Source organism: Danio aesculapii, chromosome 8, assembly GCF_903798145.1.
Source record: "Danio aesculapii chromosome 8, fDanAes4.1, whole genome shotgun sequence".
In the NCBI taxonomy this organism is placed as follows: Eukaryota; Metazoa; Chordata; class Actinopteri; order Cypriniformes; family Danionidae; genus Danio; species Danio aesculapii.
Genome location: NC_079442.1, coordinates 23,132,096 through 23,154,862, shown reverse-complemented (window position 1 = coordinate 23,154,862; position 22,767 = coordinate 23,132,096). Strand labels below are relative to the sequence as shown.

At 35.8% G+C, this 22,767-nt stretch overlaps 1 protein-coding gene across 1 annotated transcript in view; it reads left to right on the top strand.

Moving 5' to 3' along the window:
- Positions 1 to 22,451, top strand: part of specc1la (sperm antigen with calponin homology and coiled-coil domains 1-like a) — a 61,665-nt gene extending 39,214 nt beyond the window's left edge. Inside the window, exons 11-17 of the mRNA XM_056463445.1 lie at positions 5,366 to 5,456; positions 10,593 to 10,682; positions 11,512 to 11,665; positions 11,882 to 11,984; positions 16,321 to 16,437; positions 18,203 to 18,262; positions 20,812 to 22,451. Of these exons, the coding sequence (XP_056319420.1) occupies positions 5,366 to 5,456; positions 10,593 to 10,682; positions 11,512 to 11,665; positions 11,882 to 11,984; positions 16,321 to 16,437; positions 18,203 to 18,262; positions 20,812 to 20,901 (705 nt within the window). The 3' untranslated portion in view covers positions 20,902 to 22,451. The remainder of the gene's footprint in view (positions 1 to 5,365; positions 5,457 to 10,592; positions 10,683 to 11,511; positions 11,666 to 11,881; positions 11,985 to 16,320; positions 16,438 to 18,202; positions 18,263 to 20,811) is intronic.
- The last annotated feature ends 316 nt before the right edge of the window (positions 22,452 to 22,767 follow it).

Below are 22,767 nucleotides of genomic sequence, written 5' to 3'. Positions count from 1 at the left end.
GACATAACAAAAGAGTTACTTGAAGATAGATAATTACATCACTACCAGATTTATTAATACAGTCTTATAAACGTGATTTACTTCTATTGAAAGGTTATCGGTTTGCATGTAAAATGGCACAATGATTCATATAAATGAGTTGATTTTTGGTGTGCGTGTAAATGTGCCTTACTAACTACTCATAATACAGCGCTGCAGAGAGAGTTATTTTCACACCGAAGGTCAAACAGTAGCGTTCTGGTGGTCTTCCTGCCTGTTGAACCTAGGAAGCCGCTGAGATAGCAGCACTTCCTCCTCATCCCGGCCTCTTGACAGTTCTCACAGCTCCGGCTCATTCACGAGGACTGAGGAATTTCCATTGTGGGCTACTTTTGGTTTCCTTCAGCTTTTTATTTCTTGCGCAGCCGTGACTTCTGATTCAGTCTGGATGTGAAACTGAGTTTTTGGGTTCATCAAAAGGAACAAATATAGGACATCCAACAGATCACGGTCTTGCTTTTTGTCAAATAGCTGTTTGTCACAAGAAGATGACAAGCTTTGAGCATTGTTTCGGAGCATGTTTCTGTGAGGGCTGGTTTAGGGGTAGGGGTAGAATTAGGCCATAGACAGTATAATTAACCTGATATAAAAATAATGGAAGGCTGGTGTGGTCAAAGTGGTCATAGACCTAACATATAGTGGAACAGCGCTCTCGGCGTCCCAAGTTCGTGGAACTTACCTGATCCTGTCCCGCTCTCTCTTCCACTTCACTTCCTGGTAGCCGGATTAAAGCACACCATATACCCACATCACATAAGTAGTTAACTGTATGCGATAAACAAAACTCAATTTAATTTTTAGCAATAATTTTATTTATTATGACACTGTTATACACTGTTTCTCTTCAATGGGTTAAAGTAAAAAAGACTGTTGAAATAAATAAAGAAATCCACTATTTCTCCTACTTTTATACTATTCAGGAGCCATGTGCACCTACTGACAGGTAAAATCTGCTTCTCTCTCTCATTCAATTTCAAAGTATTTTAGATGTGTATAAAAAAAGCCTATATAATATAATAACATAATTAAATTAATAAAATATACAACAAATGAGAAATAAATGACAGGTAAAGGAATAAAAACAGACAACATCTCTAAAAAATATAACAATTACACAATTAAATCTTGACGATTATTTAAATAAGGCAAATGCATTGATTAACCACTAATGGTGTACATATATTCTGCAGCCAGTATAGACAAGTCATTTCGTCCTCTGAGTATATACTAAAGTTTTTTCTGAGCCGTTTAGATTTAACGTATCTATTATTTACCTTTTTTCTCGGTCTCGCAGCTGTGCACGTTGTCAGTTATGAAGCAAGTGGAAAGTAGTCTTTAATGTAATTTTTGAGTAATTTTTCATCCTTAAGTAATGCAAAAAATGCATACGAGCTTTAGAAAGTGAAAGCAAAAGTTGAATCCCAGACATTTTAGGAGATTTAGAAACCCGGGCCAGACAAATTATTTTAAGTCCCAAAAAGGCTCGTCTCTGTGGGTTTGCAAAGCATGTCTGACTGTGGGAGTGTTGACAGTTCACACGCACACAGAACAAAAAGGGAAAAACGAGAGGATTTTCCACTACTTATGCCGAGTTCAGATTGCATGATTTTGACCCCGATTTTGACTCGCAAACAGGTTTTGAGAAATCGCTGACAAAAGCCTGAAATCACAGGCAAATCGCGATATGAGAGAATCGCAGATGAGTCGCCGGCGCCCGTGAGATATTTGGCATGCTAATTATCTGGACCTGTCGTCAATTCAAATCATACCGTTTGAAACTTGTTCTGACTGAAAATTACATCCGCAATCACCTACAGCCAATGAGAGAGCAGCATCCACTAGTATGGGTATCTGCAGGCCAGCGGCAGGTTGGGGCAGAAGTTAAAAGAGCTCATTTTCAGTTTATTTGCACCCAAGAAATGAAGGAAAAACTAGTGTAAATTTGGCAGCAGCACCTGTATCTGTTTGACGTGTCATCTGAGCAATATCACAACCGGGTCGAAAAGTAACAAAAAGTTGAGGAGAAATCGCTAAATTCTCATCAAAAGTCAGGTGAGCAACATAAGTTGATATTTCTATAGCTAAAGCCTTCTTTTTCCATTATGTAGTTTATAACAAAAGATATATTACTTGTCCTCGCATTGTTGCTATGTCACTTCTCGCGTTTGTTTGGTTGTGAGATGTAGTTTGGACAGAGTTGTCGGTGATTATTGCTATTTTAAAGTCATGCAGTGTGAAATATCCTGTCGCCAATCCATCCTACAGTGTAAACACGGCACTGATAGAACGCTAACCCAGATAGTCATTTTGGGACCCTTATTTATATACCCTTATTTATATACTTATTTATATACCCTTACGAGCCTTTTTGGGACCCTTATTTATCAGGGGTCGCCACAGCGGAATGGACCGGCAACTATTCCAGTATATGTTTTACACAGCGGATGCCCCAACAGCCTCAACCCAGTACTGGTAAACACCCATACACTTTCATTCACACACACACTCATACAATATGGCCAATTTAGTTATCCAATTCACCTAAACCATGTCATTGGACTGTGGGGGAAAGAGGAGCACGCAGAAACCTACACGAACATCCAACATATAGTGCAACAGTGCTTCAGGCATCTCAAGTTCAAATCCCAGCTCGTGGAACTTTCTCTAACCTGTAACCCTCTCTCTCCCACTTCACTTTCTGTCATTCTACTGTCCTCTCAAATACAGGCTAAATGACTAAAAAATTTATGCTAAACAACAGAAGTCTATGTAATTTCTTCAAAAAGAAAATGGAAAATGTGTGTGTGCGTGCGTGCGTGTGTTTTACTCATCACTGGACACCTAATACTTTATTTAAAACTTTAACATTGTAATTTCCAGTTCAGGAGAAGTTATTGAAAAGTGCTAATCAAAAGAACTTGTTTAAACAGTTAGTGCTGTCAAAACATAGTAAGATAACTTTCTTACTGAAGGCTAACAGAAAACACAAAGACAGGGAAGTGTTTAGTTTGTCCTCATATCCTGTTCTGGCTAATAAAAAGAAGCTTTTTTTACAACAGCAAAATGCTGTTAACCACAGCTTTTTTACGATGTCTGGTTTAAGCTAGCTTGTCAGACGAGGCATTTCTTAACCAGTTCTATTTTAATCTCACAGGCTAATAGACTACTGTAGTAGCTTGCGAACAGAAGGGTAAATGAAAGCATAAAGGGTCAATTTGACCCATTAATTTGGCCATTTTAGATGTGTGTCTGTGTATAACTGTTCTTCCAAAACTCTTGATGTCCATTCAGCAATAATGGTATGTCATTTAAAAGTTGACTAAAATGTGATTTTTAAAGACAACAGCTATACACTATAAAAATTCCACAAGTTAACAGTTTTCCATATTTTGTCATATGCTTCTGAATTGCCTGATGAAAATTGTAACTTTTGATGCTGAAAAGTTGAAAAAAAGAAATTTCTTTGATATTTTTAATAGTTTGATACATTGGTGGTGAGATAAATTACAGTACAAAAGTCAGGTAATAAACTGCCAGTAATTTTACGTTGTACAGTATTATATTATATTATATTATATTATATTATATTATATTATATTATATTATATTATATTATATTATATTATATTATATTATATTATATTATATTATATTATATTATATTATATTATACACTCACCGGCCACTTTATTAGGCACATTTGTCCAACTGCTCGTTAACATAAATTTCTAATCAGCCAGTCACATGGCAGCAACTTGATGTATTTAGTCATGTAGACATGGTCAAGACGATCTGCTGCATTTCAAACCGAGAATCAGAATGGGGAAGAAAGGTGATTTAAGTTACTTTAAACGTGGCATGATTGTTGGTGCGAGGCGGGCTGGTCTCAGTATTTCAGGAACTGCTCATCTACTGGGATTTTCATGCACAACCATCTTTAGGGTTTACAGAGAATGGGCTGAAAAAGAGAAACTATGCAGTCAGCAGCAGTTCTGTGGGCGCTAATGCCTTGTTGATGCCAGAGGTCAGAGGAGAACAGCCGGACTGGTTCAAACTTATAGAAAGGCAACAGTAACTCAATTAACCACTCGTTACAACTGACCCATGTTCATCATGTCCATCCCTTTATGACCACTGTGTACCCATCTTCTGATGGCTACCTCCAGCAGGATAACTCACCATGTCATAAAGCGTGAATCATCTCAGACTGGTTTCTTGAACATAACAATGAGTTCACTGTACTCAAATGGCCTCCACAGTCACCAAATCTCAATCCAAAAGAGCACCTTTGGGATGTGGTGGAACGGGAGATTCACATCATGGATGTGCAGACAAATCTGCAGCAACTGAGTGATGCTATCATGTCAATATGGACCAAAATCTCTGAGGAATATTTCCAGTACCTTGTTGAATCTATGCCACAAAGGATTAAGGCTGTTCTGAAGGCAAAAGGGGGTCCAACCCAGTACTAGTAAGGTACTGTAATGTGTATTGAGGAATGTATTTATTTAGGTGTGTATTTATAAGGTGTACGTACAGTAATAGTGGACAGTGAGTGTATTATATTATATTATATTATATTATATTAAATTTGTTATATATTGTTTCAAACTAGTAAAATGTCTAGCATCGAATTTTCGAAGAAAAGTAAAGATCAACATCACAATTTCTAACCATAAATAAATGAAAAACACCCATGAATCACAAAATACGTCAACTAAATTTTTACAGTGTATCTACACAAATTGGAAGCCAAACACGGTGTATTTAACAGCGTGGCTGCAACCGTAGCAGCCACATTTCTCAGCCCATTCCAACACTCGGCGGATACAATCGCTTCTCAAAATTGACTGCATCTATCAAAGTGACACTCTTAAAAATCTTCAGCAGCGAGGTTATATAAGGATGGAATTGTCCAGACATTATAGAGGTGAGGCAAGGACAGCAGACAAAGAGGAAATAGATCTAAAGTCTTATCCTCCTGAGAGGAGTTTGATTGATGTCCAAATCGAGTAGCCGTTGAAGGGGTTTAACTGAAGCTGGCCGCGATTCAGGCGTCCAGGAGAAGTCATGAGGGGAAAGAGACCTTTTACAGGGATCAGATGCAGAGACTTATTTTCTCCAAAGTGCAGAAGAAAGCATGCAGTGCTCTGAAATGAAATGGAGATATGAATCCATCTCAGTAGTGCTGTGGATAGTTCTCTTTTTATGACTTCCTTTCATTATCCTGTCTCACCTGAAGCGGCTTGTTGTTCAGTCATATGTGTGTAAGCTGATATGTTGGAGATGTTTTTTTTTAACTGTTGTGTATGTTATTTGTGTGCAGAGACACTCCATCACTGGCTCCATGGCTGCTGCAAAGCCTCTCTCCTCACTTGCAGACAAGAGACCCAGTTACACAGACATCAGCATGCCAGGTAACACACGTTCACTAATGACCTTTTTCCTGTCCTTTTAAAGGGATTTACTGATCATTGTATGTTAATGTATAATGACAGTTTCTTTCAGTATGCTGATTGATTTGGGTCACACTTTCCAATAAGGTTTCATTAGTTGACGTTAGTTAAAGGGCACCTATGATGAAAATCATCTTTTGGAAGCTGTTTGGACAGAACTGTGTGCAGGTATAGTGTGTCCACAGTCATATTGGGGTGATAGAAACACAATAAGTCACGTTAAAATAGGATCTAAATCCCTCCCATTTTCAGGCCCAATGTAACCTGACATAGGTGTGCGGTTTTCCCCACCCACTGAATTGATTGACAGCTGCGTTTTAACATGTCTTCATAGAAACACGTATAATCATATCAACTAGACAGGATGTGCATAAAGCAACTGGGATTAAAAGATCTGTTCAGCTCTCTGTGATCATCAGTCATCATCAAATGTGATCAAGAATTAGTTTTACAAGTTTAAAACCTTTTTAAAACAGTGCATGTTTGCAATAAAGACAGTAAAATCGCTGTAATTTATCACCACAGCCGCATGTCAGTATAATTATAAAAGAAGACGCTTCAATTCCAGTTTGTGGATGTTAAATCAGGTTTATTTTGCACATTAACATAATGGATATTCATACTGCAGTGGATATCAATGTGTATTCTGTCACGTTTGCTGTGCAAAAACAGTGCAAAGTTAAACGCGTGCTGTGTGTGTGTCTGTGTTTGCGGGAACTTTGTAATGACATTGTGTGGGACTCATCGTTGCAGAAAGGCTTGAATTAACTCCACAACAAATACATCAAATAATCTTTGGCAAAGTTCTTACTGAAGTATTTCTCTTAAACGTTACGTGAGATCTGATTCCTTCCTGTCTGTCACTGTGCTGTTTATCTGACGCGTCCAGAGATTCTAAAAGGTATAACAAATAATGTGATGGGTGTTTTGAGCTGAAACTTTACAGACACATTCTTAAGACACAAAAGACTTAAATCTTGAAAAAGGGGTAAAATAGGTGGATCATAGTTTAACATTTACTAGTGCATTATCAACATCCAAACTTATGCTTGTTGACATTAGTTAATTCACTGTGAGTTAACACAAACTAACAATGAACAACTTTATTTTCATATACCATTAACTAACATGAACATTACTGTATTAAATGTATTGTTCATTGTCTGTTCATGTTAGTAAATGCATTAACTAGCATGAAGGAATACAACCTTATTGTAAAGTGTTATCTGTGCTGAGGCTATACGATATTGGAAAACTGACATTGTGATTTTATAGTTTTCTGGGATACACATTGTGATTTATTGAGTATAATTTCACCAGAAGAAATGAATAGCTCTATTTGAAAAGAATTCATAATTTTTTTTTAAATGAGATGGTTTTGTATGAGAGTGCAGCTGCTTAAAATACAGTATACCAAACATAAGCATTGATAGATACTATACAGCAAAGATTCAGATGAAATAAATCATAATTTATGACTGTCTGGGAGTCTAGCAGGATTCAGGTACAATAGATTAATCAAATGTAAAATAACACTGTACAGTGTATCTTCATTGTATTAGCACATAAATAAAATGAATCGTTCCTAAAGTTACAAACGTAATTTCTTGTGCTTAAATAAATGAAAGTGGCTTGAAATGCTTTAAAAACATATGCAGATGATAAACTAACTGATCAATTGGTTAAAATTAGCAATGACTCAACAAATCATGTATGGTATGAACTGGGGTTCCTGTTCAACTATAATATCATAATTCTGTGTAATCCTGCGATGTGAATATTGCAGATAAACAAGTTGCCATATTGATGCACAACCGATATATTGTGCAGCCCTAATTTGTGCCTTTTTGAATTATTGATTTGTAGGATTACATTTTTTTTCTATTATTGATTAGAAATGCTTTTGTTTTTCAGGAACAAGTTTATATTTAATTTTCCTGCGATGTATCTTCTGAGTGTACTGTAGATATTTCGTCTTATTTTAATCTCACTAATTTCAGTTTCTCTGGATTTTTAATTGTCAGTCATGTGTTTGAGCAAAACAACTATTTATTTTGTAAGGAACTGATGATGTTCTAAATGAAAAATCTAAATGTCATTTAGAGCATAAAAGGAAAATTGGTCAAAATAACAAAAAGTTAAGCAATCAGTCTTTGGTTGAATAACCCTGATTTTAAATCCATTCATTCATTTTCTTTTCGGCTTAGTCCCTTTATCAATCCAGGGCCGCCACAGCGGAATGAACCGCCAACGCATCCAGCATATGTTTTACGCAGCAGATGCCCTTTCAGCCACAACCCATTACTGGGAAACATCCACACATACTCATTCACACACATACACTACGGACAATTTAGCTTACCCAATTCACCTATAATGCATGTCTTTGGAATTGTGGGGGAAACCCACGCCAACATGGGGAGAACACAGAAATGCCAACTGACCCAGCCAAGGCTCGAACGAGAGACCTTCTTGTTGTGAGGTGAACGTGCTACCCACTGCACCACTGTGCGCCTCAGATTTTTTATAAATGATTATAAAACATTGCCTGAGACCAACATCAAAACATTTAAAATCAGGAAACCTATTAATCAAACTTTATTAGTTGTAATATTGTAATTTCTAGTCCAGTAGAAGTTATTTAAAGTTTGTGGCATCTCATGTAAAAATGCATATAAAAAGAGTATAATTTTTTTATAATAATTTTTTTTGGGGTTTTCTTTCTTAGACAGGACAGTAGAAAATATTGAGAGGAAAGCATGGGGAGCAGAGAGATGGGAAGGATAGGCATAGGACCGTGAGGCCGTGAGCACCGGAGTGCATGTGTCGACGCACTAACCACTACACCACTGGCGCCGACAAATTAATATAATTTTTTAAAGAAAGGTTAATCACAGTAAACTGGACCTGTGTTAGTCAAAAGGTGTGGGGTGCATGTTCTGCTGCTCCACCCTGCCCTGCCTGCCTGAATATTTTTATTTATTTAAAAAAAAAAAATCATTTGGACCTATTGTAAAACCAAAAATCACAATCATACTGTGAATCATAGAATTCTCCAGAAGTTGCACTGGTGCAGTGAGATTTGACTCAGGGAGGCAGTTTCCTCATAAAAGACAGACATTTTCCTGACACGGTGGTTTATGACCCCTGCAAAAGCAGCACTGAACTCAAGATGAACTCCTATGTAATAACTCGTGTGAAAAAACATCACGTATGAACAAATACTTGAGTTTCAAGCCCCCTCCCCACTCATGTTCACCATTATTATGCTGGAGCGAGAAGCCGTCTGTTTGTGAACGTGCACGATGGAACATAGAGCCCTTTCTGATATGTTTTGTTTTTCAGTTTACAGGGAACTCTTATCAACTTTGGTGGAAATGATGGTGTTTTGATTGGCGTGATGATAACTTGGTTGCCCAATCTGGCCCATTACAGCTACAATGCTGACAATATTGATACCATTGGTATATATGAGGCTGTGAAAAAAGTAGCATCACCATAAACTTTTGATCCTTTGCTTAAGATTGTTTGTAAATGTTTCAAGTATGCACATTTGAAACCCCACAACCCCTACTGAAAATAGAACATATAATAGTGTTCAAGCTTTCTATTCTTCAAGCTGAAATTACAGGTGTAAAAAAGATAATTAATAATAGTAATAAACACAAAAATCAAAGAGGATAAAAAGATAAATAACTGAAAGAAAAATTTCTCAATGTAATCAATAAAGCGGCTTTTGCTTAAAATACTATTAAAAAAAACAAAACCTGAAGATGCTTGAGTTTGGATTACAATAGAGGCTTTTTTTCTTGAAACCATTCTATACACTTTGTGGTAATGTAGAAATTTCGTGACTTCTGATATTTTTTCCCACTTAAACCAGTGCTTAATTTGAGCTGGATCTGGCCGGATTCTGTTCCAGTAAATGTCTGATATTTGTTGTTTTGCGTTCCTGTATTTATTTTAATGGATCTGGAATTAACTTGTGCGCGGTGAACACCTACGTGTGTCTGTGAGAGACGGAGAGATAGAATGTGTATGAGTGAGAAGCAAAGGCTGTGTGGATTGTGTGTGCACGCACACACATGACGGTAGTCACCATGCGCAAGTTAAAGCAAATATCACGTTTAACAATTGGCCCTTAACAATATTTTCAGCCAGTCTGCTTTGTGTACAATCACTCTTATTGGTTGGTGATAGTTTCTCATGCAGTGAGCAGTAAAAAATAAATAATGGCATAGTGGCCTACCTAATGAATATTTGAATCTTCAAAATGGAAAAGAGGCAGTCATGCATATCTTCAATTTTTCAACCATGCTTATTAGATAGCATAGAAATTTCACTTTTCAGTCAGTGAAAGTCAGGAAAAAGTCAGGGAATTTGCTATTTGTCTTAAAGTGGGAACTCTGATGATGGAGTGATTGTTTTCTCATATTTTTACCCCTGTGAAACAGGAGCTCATGGTTTAGCAATTGTAGTAAATAGTTAATAATAACAATAATAGTAATAATATTAATAGTAACAAATAGTTTAACATCCTGTTTATAATAACCCAGGTATGTTAAAAATAAAAAAGTATCAGTGGGAATGACCTTACAAAATACTTTGCTTTTATGAATTCCTATTAATACCACTAATTATGGCACACGTGTTTTTAAGATATTCATTTTCTGATACAGCCGTGTTGTGTTTCCAACAGCTTGTTCCCAATGAGAGACTTTTTTTTTTATAAATATTTTGAGCAAAAGATCAAAAGGTTACAGAATAAAAAGGTTTTTTCCACAGTGTTCTTTTCTCATATTTACCAAGAGTGCCAATATTAGTAGAGGACACTCTATTAAGACCCATCGGCTATCAGCATTGATTTCATTTCCCTCTAATGATCCTTTCCTTTTTACAGATTGATTTCCTTGATTATACTTGAAATGTGATTGTCGTGATTTAATGTGCAATAAGCTTTTATTGTCAAGCATGTTTGTAAACTGCACAGTTCATTCTGTTTAGCTCTCGGATGAACTGATAAGCGATATTGAAATTTTGATTATGACGTAACATCTCTCTCTCTCTCGCTCTGTCTGTCTGTCTGTCTGTCTTTAGCTGAACATCTACTCAGAGCAGCCAACAGCAGTCGTCCAGCTTCAGCTCTTCAGAGAGTCTCAAATATGGATACATCAAAGGCCATCACAGGTGAAGCTTTGACCCCTTTAAAAGCAAATACAGACACCATGTTTTATAATAAACCTTGACTTTGAACAGCAATTTAACATACTAGAAGGATCTCTAAAGGCTCATGTGACACCGAACACTAGTAATGACCTGTTTAGTCATCACATGAAAAAAAAACTCAAATTTAAAATGCAGCTATAGAAAGATTTAGGAGGCCACTTGAACAATTCTTAAGAGTTTCTCTGGATTTACTATTTATGGGAGTTTTAAATCAAATGTAAATATTTGTTTTATTCTATAGAGGTCTAATAAAAATTCTAGACTATTTTCTAAACTACACATTTAAATATTGTCTCCTAGAACCATTTTATTTATTTATTTATTTATCATTTAGTTATCATTTGTTACATTCTAAAATTGGGGTTATTCTACCAAGTAATTAATTTCTTAACTCTGGAAAAACTGAAGTTGGTCTTGTGTTGTCTAATAATTACTGCATTGTACATATTAAAATATACAGTTATCAGATTCTGTATCTTATGCACTTGACTGCAGTTTCAGATTAAAGGGATAGTTCACCTCAAAATAAAGATTTTCTCACTATTTAGTCTTGTTCAAGGGGTTCTTAAATATTTATGAATTTCAAGATATTCTGAAGTATGTTGGAAAAGCTATTAACATGGTAGGAACAAAAAAAATCCTATGGAAGTCAATTGCAGTCTTCAGAACAAGAAAGTTTTGGAACAAGTGAAATGAGTAAATGATGATCTCTTTAATATAAAGAAGAATTGTATTCCTCTACTACTGTTACCCAAGCGATGACGAGATGTTTTCTCTGACCGCTGTTTAGTGTCTCGGAGAAGCAGTGAGGAGCCGAAGCGGGATATCAGTGTTCCTGATGGAGGTCCGGCTTCCTCTCTGATAAGCATGAGCTCTGCTGCGGCTCTGTCCTCTTCTTCCTCTCCCACAGCCTCCGTCAACCCCACAGCACGCAGCCGCCTTCGGTACAAAGCCTGCCCTACAGCTCAATCTAACACTTGCATGTTTCAAGTATTTTAGGTTTGCATGCACCTTCAAAATTTCTAAATATTTAGTGATATGAATCTGAAATAAGTTGAAACATTGTATTTGTAATAAATAGAAATAATCAGTAGTTTAAATAATAGCATGAATTCTTAAGGTCTAAAGTCAAAATTTTTATGTTGCTTTTATGCATATAGAGAGGAGCGAAAAGACCCTCTGTCAGCTTTGGCTCGGGAGTATGGTGGTTCTAAAAGAAATGCACTGCTGAGGTGGTGTCAGAAGAAGACGGAGGGTTATCAGGTTGGTATTTTTTTATTATATCATATCAGATTATATTATATCATATCATGTCTAATATAGTTTAAAAGACACCCTGGGCGAACCACCCCATATACACCCGCATATCTGGAACTTTCTTGCCTTTTTTTGATGCTAAGTCATTAATTATGCCCCCCCCCCCCCCCCCCCCCATAAATTAAATATTTATTCTAAATAAATATATTAATTTGTTTTCAATAAATAAAACAATTTATTTATATTTATTGAAAATAAATAAATTATTATTAAATAATTATTATTCTAAATAAAAAACGGAAATCAATCTTAAATTTAACTGGAAAACAATCTAAAGACACAACTGGAGTGTTAAGCTAATACCACTTAAGAAATCTTTTGCATGAATATTAGAGACAATTCTATAGAATACAATAAAAATATATGTTTTATAGAAATATCTGTAGTCTTAGACCCAACTCAGAATTAATGTAGTCTTACCTCACTGACTCATATTTCTTCTAATAGCCATGCATAGTCAAAATAAAATCATCATCATATAATATCAACTTTAGTTTTGTCGCCTTGCAAAACTTGCTGCGTGCCGACATCTCTGCACTAAAAGCTGTTGTCACTCCGGTTTCACAGAGCATAGGTGGCGTATTTTATCGGTGTGCATGTTAACAACCGGGATTCACACCGGGAGCAGGAGCAGCGTGTGAGGCACATGGGAATGGTTTCCTCCATGCGTGTCAATTTACGTTCACCAGCATTGTTTAGTTTGCAGATAGAGAGTAACAAACTTGCGCGTGCAAAAGATACCAAATGTGAATGGCCCCCAACAACTTTATTCTGGGAATACCACTCTAAATTAATACACTTGCATAAAGTAAATCACATCTCAAAGCTTTTACTAGGGCACAGTTGATTTGGGCATGTTTTTTTTTTTTTTTTTTTTTGCACCAGCATCTCCCCTTGCCGCCCCTAAGATACTGCCTTGGGTGATCGCCCATGTTGCCCATGCCTAAATCCGTCACTGAGATATGCTTTGCATATATTATTGTATGAAATGTAGTGAGGCTTGTATTCCAAAATGACTTCAAATAAATGTAATAATTTTAAAGCACACAAAACACGTACCAACACACACACATTTGAATGGGTGAGAGACAAGTGAGACATTTCCCACATTGCACTAGTTTCAATATCACTTATATAAATATTTGCGTTGATGATAAATCATCACAGCTCCATATCTGTTCGTTTTATACTTCGATGTTCTGTTGTGCATGGGATAAGAAAAACTGAAATACATACATTTATTTTGTTTGTGAATGTTTTGTTGTATGGCTACTGTATTTAAAAAAATACAGAATAAAAGAAAATAAACAATTATTCTGCATAACTTATCAGTTAAATACAAATTCTGCCCAGCTAATAAAGTTACTTTGTTGTTCCATTGTCCTTGAAATTTTATTCTTGGCAACTCTAATATGAGATCTTTGCTCAAAATAAGAGGCAAAATGGTGCCTCATGCAATACTACTGTGGAGATATTCCCAGATTTTAGTGAAATGCTCTTTCCTACTTTCAGCCAAGGTGTTTCTCTTCCACTAAAGCTTTAGTGTGGTTGTCATAGTCACTGTTTATCAAGATTCTCACCAGGAAGTGCGCTGGATTTCTCAGGCATTTTAAATGGCACTTGACGCAAAACAGGCTCATCAGCAGCACTTCTGAGAACAAACTCTGTCAATTTACATCACCAGGGCATTTGTCATGTAAATGACTGCATTTTCTTTATGCTACATAAAGTCTTCTATAGTTTTTTATTGGTTTGTCAATAGATTTTTTATTTATTTTTTGCTTTTAGACGTCATTTGGTCTTGTTTTCCACTTCTTTAAGCTTAACGTTACTGTTACTTCATGTGTTTGCATGTGTCGTAGAAAACCAGAGTAAACATGAGCTTTATCTGATTGTGGTAGCCACTGTTAAACGCCAAGACTTCACACGTGAAACTAATAGCCGACAACACAACTGATGAAACCAATAGTGATCAAGAATTGGAAGAAAAACATCATTATGTTTCTGAATTAGATTCAACCTGTAAAATAATATAGAAGCAAATTATGTCCCTAATTCCTCTTAACACGCCCTACTCAACCCTGTAGAACAATCGTGGAGTTGCTCTCATGTAATAAAGACTGGCTGATCTTGTAAAATAAGGTTATATCTTCTCTTACTCTGATATGCATCACTGGTTCTTCATTAAAAGATTAGTTCACAAAATAAAAGTTCTTCAATAACAATATTTCTTGCGATATAGAGTTTTTTTTATCATTTATTTACAATGATCACACTAAAATACACTATTAATAGATATTATTCAGATTGAATTACATTTAAATCTTGCTTAAATTGTCAATTGTAAACATTTAGACTTTAAAATAACATGAATAACTGAAAATCTCTGCAGATGTTCTGATTCAGACACACCGTTGTTATTTCATTCACTTGACTACTTCCACCATTAAAATACTCTCTGTGCTGAGGCACTAAAAGGTCATCTTTGTGGCCGATATAGCCAACAGACTGATTTCACGTGGCTGCCATTTTAAAAGCAAAAGCAAGGCTGCGGTGGGAAAAAATCCGTATGGATCCGCCCTGCCACCCTGCGAAGGAAACTCATTTCGGCCGCTTGTATCCGAGATCTTATCCTTTCGGTCATGACCATAGGTGAGAGTAGGAACGTAGATTGACCGGTAAATCGAAAGCTTTGCCTTTCGACTCAGCTCCTTCTTTACCACAAAGGACCAGTACATTGACCGCATTACTGCTGACACTGCACCAATCCGCTTGTCAATCTCACGTTCCATCCTTCCCTCACTCGTGAACAAAACTCCTCCAACCTGGAGATGGCAAACCACCTTTTTTTGGTGGAGCACCTTGGTCTCGGACTTGGAGGTGCTGATTCTCATCCCAGCCACGTTACACTTGGCAGCAAACTGCCTCAGTGCATGTTGAAGGTCCATGCTCGATGAAGCCGACCGAACAACATTGTCCGGCATTATCTAGAGGCATTAGCTGCCTCTGGAGTCCTGCAAGCCAACCAAGCCCTGTAGGACCCCTTCTTCAGCTTGACGGCATCCCTTACTTCCGGTGTCCACCACCGAGTTTGTGGATTGCCGCCCCAACAGGCACCACAGACATTATGGCCACAGCTCCTCACGGCTGCGTTAACAATGGAGTCGGAGAACAAGGACCACTCAGTCTTCATGCAACACACAAATGCTAGACACAAAGTTTGTGAAATACTTTTATCACACCTCTCTGCGACACAGATATTGCACATTATTATCGTGGTAATTACAAAAATTTCTTCTCATTTTGCTCCAAACCCAAAATAGTATTCATCTTCAGAACACGAATGAATTTACCAACGCTCTGATAGTCCAAAATGTTTACTAAGAAATCCTAATGAATTTGAATCCTCAAGAGTCATGACCGCTTCATATACACACATAAACACTGCTACATAAACACTCATAAGCATGGTTTACAACATTCAGGTTTGGTCATAGAAACTCAGGTTCATTCTTGCATGTTTCACAGCATGTTTGAGCTTCAGCAGGAACCAGTGAGTTTTGTTCTTACATGTTAAGAAAGTATGTTTGAAATTCTGATTATGTTCGCTCTTCAATCTCTATTGTATGTATGTGAAGACAAACATAAATCAAGTCTGTCCATTATACAAGGAGATAATGTCTCTTCAGTAGAATTGGATTAAATAATTTTTTTTGCACAATTTTATGATTGTTTTGAAGGGTCAATGTTTTGGGTGAAATTACTTTTAATGGAGGGACTGAAATGTCTTAAATTTGGAAACAAAAATGAACAAAAGCCTTATATGATTGGTATGGCATGGGTGAGAAAATGATGACAGAATTTTTACTTTAGAGTAAACGTACACTTTAAATGTCTCTAAAGGAAGAAGAACTGATGTGCCCGATGCTTCAGAAGTAGAATGATGAGTCCGTATGCTCTTCTGCTGCACATTATAGTGAAAATTGACCTTCAAGCCATTGAAATAGATCTAAACCATGTTATTTTGACTGGAGCTCAGATAAGGTTGTTGGAGAACTTCTATGAACAGGAAATCTGCATCTATCTACATTTTACACCACAGTAATATGAGAAAATGCTGCGGTGTAGGGTAAGGGTTTACTTAATGTGGCATATTGAATTGCATTAATTATACAACTTCAACTGAATCAGGTTGAAACTCTCTCTCTAACCTACTTTTAAATGCATCATGCATTATGATCCTACAGTATGCTTTTTTTTTTTGTTATTGTTTGTTATGCAGAACATTGACATTACTAACTTCAGCAGCAGCTGGAATGATGGACTGGCCTTCTGTGCTGTCCTTCACACGTACCTGCCTGCTCACATTCCCTATCAAGAGCTCAGCAGTCAGGACAAGGCAAGTATGACTAAATAATAGAAGAAGAATTCAGTTACAGTGCATTCCAGACTGGATATATCACACTCTTAAGGGCACTTTGTTGTGAAAACAAACACGGCAGCCATATTGAAGTGTCCTTCCAAACTTAAGTCCTCAAAAATAGACACTTCGGGCCCCCGTAATTCTTTGTGCAGGGATGTCCCTAAAATAGAACTGAAATAGAACATCTAAACACACTTTAAAATGGTTCAATATCATTGAACTTGGCTGCCAGTGTTGTTAACTATTTAATTGCTGATGCTTTATCATAATATAGGTTATCATCACCATAATGACCTAAGCAAAATATATTATTTATTTAAAATATATAACAGGTATAAAAATTTAATGTACATGTTCAGAGTAAAGGTCCAAAATTCAGAAATTCCAAAGTCCAAAATTTACATATGCGTTTTTTACATATTCAGATGTGAAAAATTTGTCACGTAAACAAACCTTGCACACTGAGTCCAATGCGTATTAATTAGTCCATTATGAAAAAATGCGTTGTTCTCCTCTCTCTTCTCCAAAGTAGAAAAAGAAAGGAATAGGCTACATTATTGTGTTCATCCAATAATGCAAATAGAGGAAGGAGAGTTCAGCTTATAAAAGAGCTGCTCTATTATAGACATTATAATAGATGGCGACCGAGTTAACGTGTCGAAGCAACAGAACGAAAGCGGATCATGCTTTCTTTTATCATGTCTATAACCAGTATGTCTTTATTTTATGCACTGTGTTAGTCATAAAGTTATCTATAGCTCAAATGTCATTTTATATTTATCTTTTCGCTTGTACAATGGCTCTGAACTGTCAAACCTGGTTCTAATTTTTTTATGACGGACGAAAGTTTCGGAGGCAGTGTGTCAATATGACTGACAACATGAGGTCGAATACATTTTTAAATAATAAAAAAAAAAATTCCAGATGAAAATTTCGGATTCATTGTGCAATAACCTGAAATATTACTGCCCACTGAATGTGAAATTTTCATCCGAAAAAGGTATCCGAAATCTTTTGTGCTTTTTTGTAATGGATAAATACACATCGCACTGTGTGGAAGGTTTGTTTACGTGATGAATTTTTTGTATATGAATACGGAAAAAACATACGAAACTTTCGGACTTCAGTGTGCAAAGACCTTAAATAAATGTTGTAAACAAATTCAATTGCAAAAGATGAATGATAAAGTAAAATAGCTACCATTTTATAATCAAGTTTTAGTTATTTTATAATCAAGTTTAAGTTGTTTGTTAAAGTTAATAAAAAAAATCAACTATTGTATTAGTTATTAACTCTATTATATAAAACCATTATGACTTTTTAAATGAATTATTAGGCATTAACTAAGACATTAATAAATGCTTTTGTAGCTATCATTACTTTGACTTTAGTTAACTGACATGATTTGAACTTATGAATGAACTTAGGCCAGATTAGCATGTGAATGTTTGAAAATGTCTTGAAGCATTTGGTGTTGTGATGAACAACCACTGCCAATACAACAGTCTGAATATTCTCAAAAGGCACTCTAAAAGATTAAATAACTAATAATTATTCACAGTATTTTCAAGTGCCGATAATATCATTATCGTGAATGTTCATTATCACCATTAATTAATGAATATCAGTATTTCTACATTGCACAAATCAGTATTAAACTAAAGATTTGTCAAGCTTATAAGAACATTGTTTTTAGGTTAATCTCGGTTTTGTCATTAATCTCACAACTATTTGTTTTCAGAGACGAAATTTCACCCTGGCCTTCCAAGCAGCAGAAAGCGTGGGCATCAAGTCCACTCTGGTAAGAGCTTTGGGTATTTTAGTATTAGCTTGAACACAACAGGCTCATTGAGGCCAGCTGACGAAGTGAGCCTGTAGTTTGGACATGTTTAGTTGTCAGAGCGTTTGCGAATAAGCAACGTGCACACAGACCTGATGCAGATGTAAAGCAGCCTATTAATCATGGAGGTGGATTATTTCTGTCATCCACTCCCATCCTGTAAGCTGAAAGCAGGTGAAAAGCTGGAAACACTTAATTATCAGCCAGCGCTGGTTATTTATAGTGCAGGGTATAGGATTGTTTCCTTATTGTGAACCACTACTTAAACATGTTCACATGCTGAAAACACCTCTGAAGGTCTTGAGAATCTGAAGTAACTAAATGTGACTAAAGTATATCACAAGTCATGAACATTTTTAGTAAGAATGAAATTTGTTCATGATAAATTTATATTTAATATGATGAGGGGAAAAAAATATTTCACATTATTATTTTTACTTTATTTGCACTATTACAGATGCTACAATTGCACATTGAATGGAGTTCACCGAATGGATTTGACTCATCACAGCGATGATATCAAGAATACTCAGTTGTATGTAAATGTACAGTGTAATTGTACATGCATGTCTGGTAAAATTTATTTTTTATCGACATTTACTGCAAATAAAGTAGAAAAGGCTAAAAGGTTTTCGCTGTGACATCCCTGCTAGGCCTGTCACAATATCTATTTTTTTGTTGTACGATATATTGCACCAGAATATATTGCAATAAACGGCATTACTGTCATTTTAAGACCATTTTGTGCCACTCATTATATAATGCCTGAATGACAATATAATAACATCATAATGCAAGTACACTCTTCCAAAGAACACATCTTATTTTATACTCAAGATTATTTAATTACAGTCATTTAAACAATTTGATAATTGGGCATTGGAATCAGAATGTAAAAACATTTATTCTAAATAAATAATATTAAATATGTTAACAAAAATATGCAAGGTAAAAAGTAACAGAGGCTGCGATATCTGCTACCAGATCTATTTTCAGGTGTCAGGCACCCACATGAAAATATACTATATTCATTTATAGTAAATACTATAGTGTTTTTTAACCACACTGACACTTCCAATAGAGATAGAGATGTTGCGACTAAAATGGAGGCTAGAATTGGTTTTTATGTATGGGCGATATATATTGCATCACCAAAAAATGATTGAGGTCATATCCATGTGTTGTATGATAAGTTGATATATTGATTGTTGTGACAAACCTACCCCCTGCTGCTAATAACAAAATAAACTAAACAAATTGGTAGTAAAGAAAGCATAGTGATGTACTATGGGGCTGTGTTATTTATATTTATTACATATAAGTAAGGTATAAAATGGTTAAAAAAACAAGTTAATGTTTAGTGAGTAACATTTTAGCAAAGGAAAATAGTTTAAACAATTCTCAAAATCGCTTCTTAGAGCAACAATGCTGTGCCTTGATTCTGAATGAATCTATTTTTGAACAAATCAATTGAGTCATTCAGTGATCCATTCATAAATCCATCACTTCTAGGTTTCTAAATTGATTAGCTAGAGATAGTTCACCCAAAAATTCAAATGAACTTACCGTTTAGTCATTCACATGTGGTTTTAAACCATTATGAATTTCTTTCTTGTGTTGAACACGAAAGATGACATTTGCTGGCACGCATAAACGTCCATTGTAGGAAAAAATTACAATGGAAGTCAATGGCTGCCATTTTTCAAAATATCTTTTTTTGTGTTCAACAGAAGAAAGAAACTTAATGAGTTTTGGGTGAGCAAATGATGGCAGAATGAAATTTTTTGGGTGAACTATCCCTTTAACTACGCTTTATTTTTGATTTTATTTTGAATTTGTTGATATTACCAGTCTATTAAGCTTCTGTGACAGTAAGTAGTGATGATAATTACAAAACAGATGGTTGAGATTTGAGTATTGTGTGCTTTTTTTCCCATTTAATATTTTTCTTAAGTTGCTTAGTGGAGATGTACAAATCAACAGCATCCAATAATACACCAAATGTCAAGCGTGTGATGTCACCATTTTAACAAAATGTTGTTTTTTGTCTTATTTACATAAAGATAAAACTAATATATTTTTCAAAAACGTGCACTTTGAAACTCATTTGAACTCACAGTCCCCCAAAACACTGTTTTGTTGAAAACAAACCCTAGAATTATTTATTTTTTACTGCCTTCAAATACTGGAAAACTAGTGGATAACACTTTATTTAAGGTACAATTCTCACTATTTACAATACATTATTATGACTCCTAATTGCTGCTTATTATTGGTTAGTAGTGGATTGGGTATTACGATTAGGGATGTAGAATATGTTCATACTTTTAGAAGTACTAATAAACAGCCAATATTTTAATAATAGACAGGAAATATGTCACTAGTTAATAATAAGAATTGGTACTTAAACTAAAGTCTTACATGCTAGTGGTTGTGCAATAGTTGAAAAGATTCAATAATTTCTGCTTGTTCAGTTGAGATCTGAACAATTCTCTCTTTTTCTGTTTCAGGACATCAATGACATGGTCCATACAGAAAGACCGGACTGGCAGAGTGTTATGACTTACGTCACCTCCATCTACAAGTATTTTGAGACTTGAGCACATGTCCATTCACAAACTGCCACACCCAGTGCAACAAATTTCCACCAACTAACCCGAGTTCAACTCTCCACCATATCATCCATGCCTAACCCTAGCACAAAGTCACATTACGTTACACCCATCACAAGGACAAATTCCGTTAGCGTATACTGATATGATACTTTGATATTGAATCTCAGCCGCTAACGCAGAATGAGTTTGTCTTGATGATAGAGCTTCAGCTCACTGTTTGGAGACTCTTAACACTACAGACTTTACATGGAATTCTTGGTGTGGATGATCTGAGCCTGTGGATTTGAAGTCAGTTGGACACGCTTGCGAACCCGTGCCTTTCGTCACCCTGAGTTCTTGTGTCCAGACAGCGTTTGGAGCAAGTCCTTCACCTTAATTCACAACCGTGCAACATGAGCGAGACGTGCGGATTGCTCAAAGCAGTGCCTAATGGAAAGAAGCACTTCACTAGAGGAGAATCGTACACTATATAGCACACGAGATTAGTAGCTTGAAATTATTTGATCATTTTTCAAAGCGATTGCTTTGAAATGGGCGCCTTTACATAACGACTGTGACGGATCTTGGCTTGAAATACTACATATTAAATAGGGAGGTCAGCAATAAGCTTATGTAGCCCGTTGAGCCATTTCATATGACATTAGTGCTGCTGACTAACAGTAAAATACTGTAGTAAACACTATATTCGGATTTGCATGTACTGTCCAGTATATTAGTCCGAAATGGTATACCAAAAATCATGTCACAATGTCTTCTTCTTTGTGACTCAGTTAAGCTAACTTCCTTCTGTACTAATCGAATGGTATGTTCCTTCTCAGGATAAGAAAGTCTTATCGGTATTTATCAATCATAGTGTGATTCCTGATATGTTAGCCGCACATTTTATCGTTTGCAAAGCACAGACATCATGCACTAATTTAAGATGTAAATGAAGCTACATTCCAGTGCATTTGAGAATTGAGATATAAGGATTTTCTGCAGCGAGAATAATCATAATTGTCACGTATATCCTGTTTTCCAGCTGTGCTGAATTCAGGCTTTGCTCTCTTTTCACACTTTGAAGCTTCCCGCCGTTCTGAAAATGACACTTTAAAGGTATTACACATATTAAAATAACAAGGTTTGACTTTCACTTCTAATAATAGGATATTAAATGTTTCCGTTTCATATTGTTTCAAATAATTCCTGTTCAAATTCCAGGGAAGCAGACATTTGTAGCTCTTGGTCATCTTAGAGAAAGACAAACAAGCAGTTTCCCTGGTAAGCGTTCAAGATTTATTCCAAACTACATTACAGTTCAGTAGTTTCCTTTTTGTTTTTAACAGTTACTTCACCTGTGGACCATTGTTACATATTCATTCGTCATAAATGACTCTGTATTAATCCAAAATAGAGAATGACCAAATATTTTATTCATGAGACTCCATATCAGTGTGATTTGCTAAAAAAGAAGGCACATGTTAAGTTGGACCTGCATTCAGTATACTTCTGTTTAATGTACTTCCATAATATTAATATAAATGTAACAGCAGAAAGGCTTCTTCAGCTTGGTTGCTTTTAGATGCGTGTTGTTTTACACCAGTTTATTTTCTGGTCACGTTTGCTGAACTTTTGCCGATATTTCTTTAGGTTTTTTATCATTATGAGAGCATTATCTTAATAAAAAGGGTCAAATGTTTTCCTTTTTATAAATAAATGTGAAGTGCAATCAGTATGCTGTTATTATATGCATTGTGATTAGTTTGTTTGTTCATTATTTTAAGCTGCGTTTACACTTGGAAGCTCCAACAACAGAGAAGTTGCACCAGAATTTATTTTATCTGACCAAACCACATGTGAACACGTCCTTAC